The sequence below is a fragment of the Mobula birostris genome, chromosome 25, assembly GCF_030028105.1.
Source record: "Mobula birostris isolate sMobBir1 chromosome 25, sMobBir1.hap1, whole genome shotgun sequence".
In the NCBI taxonomy this organism is placed as follows: Eukaryota; Metazoa; Chordata; class Chondrichthyes; order Myliobatiformes; family Myliobatidae; genus Mobula; species Mobula birostris.
In genome coordinates, this window is record NC_092394.1 from 6619991 (window position 1) to 6628562 (window position 8572).

Here is an 8572-nt window from a genome sequence, read left to right on the forward strand (position 1 = left end):
CTGTGCAGGAAAAGTACTTCCCCCAACAGACGACTTGCTGACTTCTTCCACCACGTTGTTTGTTGCTCCAGATACCAGCCTCTGCAGTCTCTCGTACCTTCAAATTTTGGACGTTCTCAGCGGGTCAGGCGGCACAGAGGCAGGAAGAAAGAAAGTCAACGGTCATTCATTAGAACTGGAAAGTTTCCACTTCCTGTTTTCGTTTTCAGTCTCTATAGCTATTTGCTCCAATCGTATAACTTAATACACGCGCTAAACGCACAATGCGGAACTGATTAAACCCTGCTTCCACACTTCGGTCCCATTACTGTATTGACAATAGAACTATTTCTCAGAAGCGGAATACGATAGCCAGTCGCTGATCTACTACGCTCCCCGTGGAGTAGCCGAGAAACAGAGAAAACAACTTCTGTACTTCCACTTTTGACAACACCAGACGTTACAAATTTTCTCCATTTTTGACAATGTACAATGACAGCCTAAAGGTTATTTCGCGCCTCAAATTCTGGGTCATTATCACTTATGAAAGGTATTTATTAATTTATACATATGTTTTATAAACTATACACTATTTATATAACGAGGCAATCCAGCACACACCTTTATTTAAATGTATTTTACTCATTAGTGTCTTTATCTGACTGACATTAATGGAAAATGTAGTTTGACTGGTGAGAATAGGAGAGAAAGAGCGATAAGGTGAATAAAAAGGGTTGCTGACTCTATTGGAGAATGTGATGGAAAATGTATCGCTGGTGTCTGGGTAGCTACAAGAGCGGTTCTGAGAGCAGATGGTTGGTAATTAACTGAGCTTAGGCTGATAAACGTTCCTTTCGTTGATCAGTGTTTGAGGAGATTTGTCTTTGTAGCTATACAGTAATGGTATTTTTATAACGGAGCTAAAACGTTCCTTCGATTTCTCCTCGGACAAGCTGTTTCCACTTAGGTGGCAGTAAATTACTGAAATATCCACATATATTCTGAAATAAAAGTGCAATCAAAGGGAATAGCATTTTGCCGACAAATGAACAGGTACTTTACAAAGTTATTTTTTGCTGTTATTGTTTTATGCTGTTTCTCACTAGATGTTGCGTTTTTGCCAATGCGTTGGCAATGAACGCCCCAGTATCCTGCATTGCCCATCTACATTCCTATTTCTTTAAAACACCTCCCTTCGTCACCGATAAAGCCCTCTCCACCATGGAGCACATCTACAAGGAGCGCCCACCCGCTCCTAAAAATCTCAGGGTTGTAAATGGTGCCATACATGCACTTTGATAATAGATTTACTTCGAATTTAATATTGAGACCTCGCTGCAGCGAGGCAACAATGCCTTCTGTTCCTAATTTTGCGCTCGTTGGCGGCCATTTGGATCAACCCTGGCATCGTTTTCATTTCGCTCTATATAATCGATATAAACCCTTCCCCTTTCTCACTGCAGCTTGGTTTCACGAGAGGTTAAATCCTTAGACGCTTCCCTTATGTGTTTGGTTGTACTTTTTTTTGCCTCTTTTCTCAATATTCCCTGATTGAGAGAACTGACATATGCCACAGAGATTAGGACGGGCAATGAAGTAAGGAACAACCCACTCTCCTTAAATACTATCCACCTTGTCTGGGAGGGTGGAATCGTCACTTACACTTTGATCGGTTTAACTATGACACGGAATTCACTAAATGAGCAACTGTATGGAAAGTGTCCCATCATTCCAAGGCACGGGCAATGGGCACTAGCTCAGGTAAGACAACTTGGTCGGCATAGACTACTTGGGCTGAAGGGCCTGTTTCCTTCTCTTTCTTCCATGGTCCGCTGTCCTCTCCTATCAGATTCCTTTCTCTTCAGCCCTTTACCTCCTCCAACTATAACTTCCCAGATCTTTACCTCACTCCCCCACCCCAAAACAACCCACACACCTTTCCCCTCCCATCCCCAACCCAACCCACTCACCTTCTCCCTCCCCAACCCAACTCACTCACCTTCCCCCTCCCCAACCCAATCCACTCACCTTCCCCTCCCCAACCCAACCCACTCACCTTCCCCCTCCCCAACCCAACCCACTCACCTTCCCCCTCCCCAACCCAACCCACTCACCTTTCCCCTCAACTGGCTTCACCTATCACTTGCCAGCTTCTACTCCTTTCTCTCCCCCCCCCCACCTACTTATTCTGGCTTCTCCCCCCTTCCTTTCCAATCCTGATGCAGGGCCTCGGCCCGAAACGTCCTCTGCTCCGGTCCCTGACTTGCTGAGTTCCTCCAGCATTTTGTGAAGGCAGCCTATTTCAGTGCTGTATCACTTTGAGTGCGAGTCCTACAACTCGCCTAGAATGCGAACACATATTGCTGACTGATGTGCCGAATCATTCCCGTTAAGTATTTAGACTGGTGATTCACAGAGTAGCTGCAATTCCAGTGGAGCTTTGAAACATACCGATTGAAGGATTCGTGATTTCCCCTTGAACTCCAAGTTTTCAGCCTTGAAATTCGCAGCAGCTCGGGCTTTCGGACATAAGCGTCGAATTGGTTTTCGGTTAGCACGGAACTCAGCAATTGACGGCGGAGTTAAGTGTAGAAATTCTTTAACCTCAATGGACGTGATTCAGCACATCGTTACTATTTATTGAATTGAATCGCAATATTAAACAGCACTGGACTCGATCTGGCAGGTAATAATGTGTGGTGGCTCTTTCAAAGGGCGACCCTCTGGCCTCTCCCCAGAACTCCGCCAGAGATTCCCGTTGAACTATTCCCCAAATTCCCTTTTGGAAGTTAATATTGAATTTGCTTCCACTTGTTTCATAGAGCGCAGTCCAAATCAACAACTCATGGCATGGGAGAAAAATCTTGTCCGATGGTTTGCCGATTACTTTAAAATTCGTCGCCTAGTTCTCAGGTTTTCAAACGGGGAAAAATAGAACAAATCCGAGGAGGTTCCTTCTGCACCTTTTCGTTGTAATGGCGGCAGCAGACTGCTCGCTACTTTGGCAACCAAGTAATGATGCAAACAGAGGCGGGTGCTGAAGAATTAAGCAGAATGAAAACATACCCTTATGAGACGAATTACATTAGATCAAATCCGCCGTAACGGCAAATTTGGACTACTGTTTAGAAAATAATCAACATTTTGAAATATGCGCGTGAAAGATCAAGACTTGCATCAAAAAGCAAGTTATGAAGAACGTTATAAGAACATACGTGTATAAGGTTGAAACAGGTGTTACTTAAAATATATAGAAAATCACTTCATCTGGTTAGATGTGTTGCGACTCGACGGTACACTATACTGCAACACCTGTAACGATCAGCATAAACAAACTGCTGGTGGGTCTCAGCGGATTGAGCAGTTCAGTTCCTCCGGAAGATTGTTTGTTGCTCCAGGTTCCTGCATCTGCAATCTCTTGTGTCGCCTTTAATAATCATCTTTGCCTCCCCCTTCCCCTTCCCCCCCTCCCCCTTCCCCCTCCCCTTTCCCACTCCCCCTCCCTCTTCCCCTTTCTCCCTCCCACCTTCCCCCCTCTGCACACGTCGCCCCTCTCCCCGTACTCAACACAGATATTGAAAGTACAACCTTGTAATACAATGTTCTCATTTCTATTTTTTGACTTCAGTTTTTTAGAACTGTGAATGAGGCTCTTGGGCGCATCAAGTCTAGAAGATTAGCTATATTTGTCACATATATGTTGAAACGTACAGTGAAATGCGTCGTTTGCTTCAAATCAGATCAACGAGGATTATGCCGAGCAGCCCGCATCTGACGCCACGCTTCCGGCGCCAACTAACCCTAACCCTAACCCTAACCCTAACCCTAACCCTAACCCTAACCCCAGTCTAAATCGGTGCCCTTGACGCGCATTCTACCCACCCCTCTATACCCCCGTCGTAACCTACTCTCTGACATCGACTCCGCTCTGATTCTCCCGACATCCAACCACAGTACAGCGGCCAATTAACCCGCCAACCAGCCCATCCTTAGGACTTGGGTTGAAACCCTCGCGGTCACAAGGAGACCGTGGAAGATCGGGATCAGGTTAACATTCACCCTGAGAAAATCGTTTCGTCTCCAGTTACGTCACCTTGTAGCTAAATGAACGAGAAGTTATTTCACTCATGAGTTATAAGGACATTTTAAAGTGTCATTTTAAGTTCGAAGGATAACGCCGGGAGTCGAATTCTCCTGTTGAACCAGTTTGGATGTTAAACCGCGTCCTATTTCAATCGGTTTCCAGAATAACATTTTAAAACGCTGTTTTAAAATTAACAAATAAGTCGCGAAGTGTCGTTGAGATTGAATAATATTTTGGTCGGTTTGAAGACTGCTGCTATACTTGATCAGTAAAGTAAACGTCAGATCGTAACTTTCTTCTTTTCCCCCTTTTCACTTTCAGAAGCCCACGGCCACCCAGAGTTGCCCTGTAAACGACCCTTTCTCGAAGCGCCCGCTGCCCTCGCTGACGAACATTATTTCCGTCCGCCACCTTATGACCAGCAGATGAACCCGCCGTATCGGAATGAACAAGATTTAAGGAATGCCTGTATGTTTTCCGGCCCTGTGAACGACGTGCCTGGAGGGAGCACGGTCGAGGAACATCCTCCTCAAACGCTGAACTGCAACATGTGGGCGTCTGTTCCATCCTATGGAAACTGCAGCGTTCAGACCATGGACACCGTCCCCTACCAGCATTTCTCAGCCCACTTCACCACCACGGCTATGATGCCTCATCTCTCCGGTCTCCCCACACAGAGCTCACAGCCCCCGTGCGAGTCACAGTTCGGCGGCTACCACTCGCCGCCGCAGCAGCAGGTTCGACAGAGGGTGCCCATGTCTTCCTGTTCACCGCGAGACAGAGTGCCCCTCTCCCCGCACGACCGGGTCCCACCATCTCCTCATGCTCAGAACTCCCGCGAGTACCTCTTCTCACAAAGCCTGTCCTTACCGAGGGAGTTCCCCACCCAGTACCATTCCGGCCTGGGGCCCGTGGCAAACTGGACAGACAGCTGACTCAGAACGATGTAAGGAAGCAGTATTAGTAAGAAGGACGCAGGAAAGGCCTGGGTTTCTACCGCCGAGTAGCGGACCCGAATCAGAAGCTTACCACATGCCTCAAAGAAGGTCCCTCAACGGGACTCCGCCACGTCAAAGAAACAGCCCAGAATTGTTCTCCCAGGATACTGCTTTTCTCGCTATTTGTTTCAGATTATACATTCCTTGCTCTATGGTGAATTCCCAAAACCAATTGCAAAAAGGATTCCTTTAAACAAGTGTAAACCAAGAAAAACATAATGAGCAAATTCTGCAGTAACCTCCTATAACGAAGTTCTATCTGACTAAACTTAGAAATCTAAGGGTTCTGCAAAGCATTTTGTGTATAATGGACAGCACTAAAAGACAATTATGTGATTATATCCAATAGTGGAATATATAAATAACAATATAATTTTTTAAAATCATCTATGAATATTTTTGAATGACTGAATTCAGTGGCTGAAGCAGTAATTATTTTTGAAGATTTTGTTTCTTTAATCAGTTTCTCTTCGGGTTGTACCCCACCCATCATTTCCTATTGTGTGATCATGGCGGACTTTATTCTGTCACCCAGATTGTAACCAGCCGGCTGCTGAGGCGGCTCTGAAGTGCCCATAGAAAGATGTAAAGCATTTGTGTTATGGCATCTCCTGCCCTTTCCCAAAGGGAACAGGATCACTTAATCCAGCACCTTCCATTGGCTGATGTTTGAGAGCCAATGCCTGCAGGAAATGGGGAATGCTATTGCTGTGTACCATTGAATGGGTCCATGGCACTTCTGGAATGACCCATTTGTAATTCTTCTTGGAACTTAATCTTTGAATCATTGTCCATTTGCTGAATAATGCCAATTATATTTTTGTTTGCTTAATTATCCATGTAAACTAGCCATTTTCATGTGCATAATTTGATAAATTTATACAGTCTGTTTACTTGCAGTTTCTGATAACAAAGTGAAACGTTTGCAAACTTGGGTAATCAATTGTTTGCAGTGTAAAACCTGTGTAAATCATAAGGTTCAATTATTGATGCAGAGAAAATTTGAAAAAAATGTGTTTTATTCAAATGTTCAATTTAGTATATAATTATGGCTCGAAAGTATTAAAAGATCTTGTATAAACTTCTTAGAAATCCCACTCTAAATTCAGATCTGAATCTTTGAAGCATTTCAGATATCTACATCAGTGTACTAACTCATTCATGTTCTAATTCATGATATGGATTGATGCATAACTCCACGTCAATCATGTTTAGTTAGCTGTCAACGTTCCAGCTGTTGATTTTCATTAAACTCTTGAAGAAAGTTTGTCAGGAAAAACAAGCAAAAGGAGATTTTGAAAAGAATGAATTTACTTCTGTTATTGTGCAGCATGCTGAAGTGTTCTAGATCAGGAGAATGTGACACTTGCACTTTTAAGGTAGGGAGGATTTCCTTATGTGTTTGAAATAATGAAAAAATGTTATTTATGAAAGAGTTTACATTTTCTCCAAAGTCTACATTCAGGCAAACTGTATCCTCCTGACACCTTTCCTTTGCCATGTTTCAACCCAAATAATCTTCCTGCCCTCTGACCTCCTTGAGCAGACGCACAAGATGTGCCTGTTAAGTGGACAGTAGATAGACCAATGTAAGAAAGCAGTGTTTTAGAATTGTGTTTGATTCTTTTCTCTGTACAGGGTGGCTAACCTTATCCCTTAAAATTAGACAGCAGCCGGCCACTGAAAGCACAGAAAATGTGGCAAGGACGTACTAACACTAAGTTAGCAGACATCTTAATTTACTTTGCAAATATTAAAGAGGCGTGAAAAGAATAGTTGCCGCGTGATTCTATGCAAATACAAGCTGCCATTTTGATGCTGTTGCTTTACCTGTTTTCTGCGTTGTACCAAAAGGATATTTCTGCCGTGCTCATTTGGCAATCAATACTCAGCTACAGAGTGAAAGAATAAGCTGGCATTTTCATAGCGCCATTTTTATTCCTTGCAGTTGCCATGGTACTTAATAAATGATGAATTTGTTAAAGGTAATTACTGCAATTTTGTAGGCTAGCTGTATCCTTAACAAATCTAAAACAGACCTAAACGTACAACTAGATAACCAGATTGTATTTTGTGGCATGATACCCTCCTATGATAAAGAAAGGTAAGAACACCTTAGATTTACATGTGATGCAGTACATAGTGCAATGTCGCCTATAGGTATAAAAATAAGTATTTATCATGAAAATGGTTGTGGAAATGAAAATAATACAGACATTTCAGCAATCACATAGTTAATAAAATGCTTATTTCTGCTGTAGAAAAGGATGCAATTACTTCATAAGAGATTAGTGCTAAAGAAATTAATAAACTTAAGCTAAAATTGACTATTTGTTACCATAATCACCATTGATAGATTTAATGCACTAAATAAATTCCCTGTCATCTGTAATTACAAAAGAGATCAATTTGTGCTTTTGAAAAATCACTTTAACTTATTCTTACTTTGGTACCAGGATCAACCTAGCAGCTATAGACAATTGTGCCAATCTGGGGGCCAATTATTAAAAAAATCACTAGGTGTCTTGCATTTACAGGAGCATTATCCAACAAAATTCAACACAAAGGAACAAAGGCATATGTGATGAAAAGGTCAGTCAAAGTTAGACTGGTTAATCTTAAAGTAGAAGAAAAGGGGTCTGATTGGAATGGCATAGACTGCGGTTTAAATAGCTAGAGATGTGGTTGTTAACCGTGGAGTGATGGAAATCCTGAATGTTGTGAGGGTTGAGGAAAACAGAGGTCGTGGAAGAGTGGAGGATGTTACAATTCCATGGACAGGCAAGGCCATGAAGAGATTCGAAAACAAGTCTGGAGAAGTTTAAAATCAAGACATTGCTAGAGGAATGCTGGCAATGCAATACTGTGTTATTTTCTGTTAACATCTATGGGTGAAAATCTATCTGTTTTTTGTTAGTAAATAAACATCAAATTATGTGTGTAACAGTACTTGCCATTCCAGCCTCCCAGTTTTTCATAATATAGCCTGGCCACCTAGGTGATCCATAGCCCTGTTGTTAACAAGTGCTTCTAACTACTTTAATGGTTAAATAAACTCCCTTGGTCTCACCCCATCAGTGATATTCCAGTTCTTCTGCCTATGCCCCTCTCACCTTTCCTGCAACCGAAAGACAACTTGTTTTCTCTCTTTACAAATTCGGACAAAGGACCTTCAACCTGAAACTGTAACTGGTTACCTTTACACTGGTGCCACTTGACCTGAGTGGAACTAGAGTGCGTAAGGCATTTTTTGTTCTTGTTTCTTTTTTTTGTTGAGGTTCATTCTTTAAGCATAAATGGAACGCTTTACTAATAACAGTCATGCATGACTACCAAGATAGAAGTCTCCTTTATCCACATGCCTTTTTGCAACTGTTGTTAGGAAGATAGATTCCACTCCACCCCTTGTAAATGGCTAGATTTTCACCAATTAGGAGATTTATAGGCCCCTCAGAACTATAAGAACACACATTTGTCAGTGTTCCAGCATGTTGCTTTGGGGTTAAGTTGT

The 8572-nt window shown here is 42.6% G+C and overlaps 1 protein-coding gene across 1 annotated transcript in view; it reads left to right on the top strand.

Annotated features, from left to right (window-relative positions):
- The window catches only part of tbx4 (T-box transcription factor 4), a 98363-nt gene extending 92301 nt beyond the window's left edge, over positions 1-6062 (top strand). The window contains exon 9 of the mRNA XM_072242875.1: positions 4385-6062. Within this exon, the coding sequence (XP_072098976.1) occupies positions 4385-4998 (614 nt within the window). The 3' untranslated portion in view covers positions 4999-6062. The remainder of the gene's footprint in view (positions 1-4384) is intronic.
- Positions 6063-8572: the final 2510 nt, after the last annotated feature.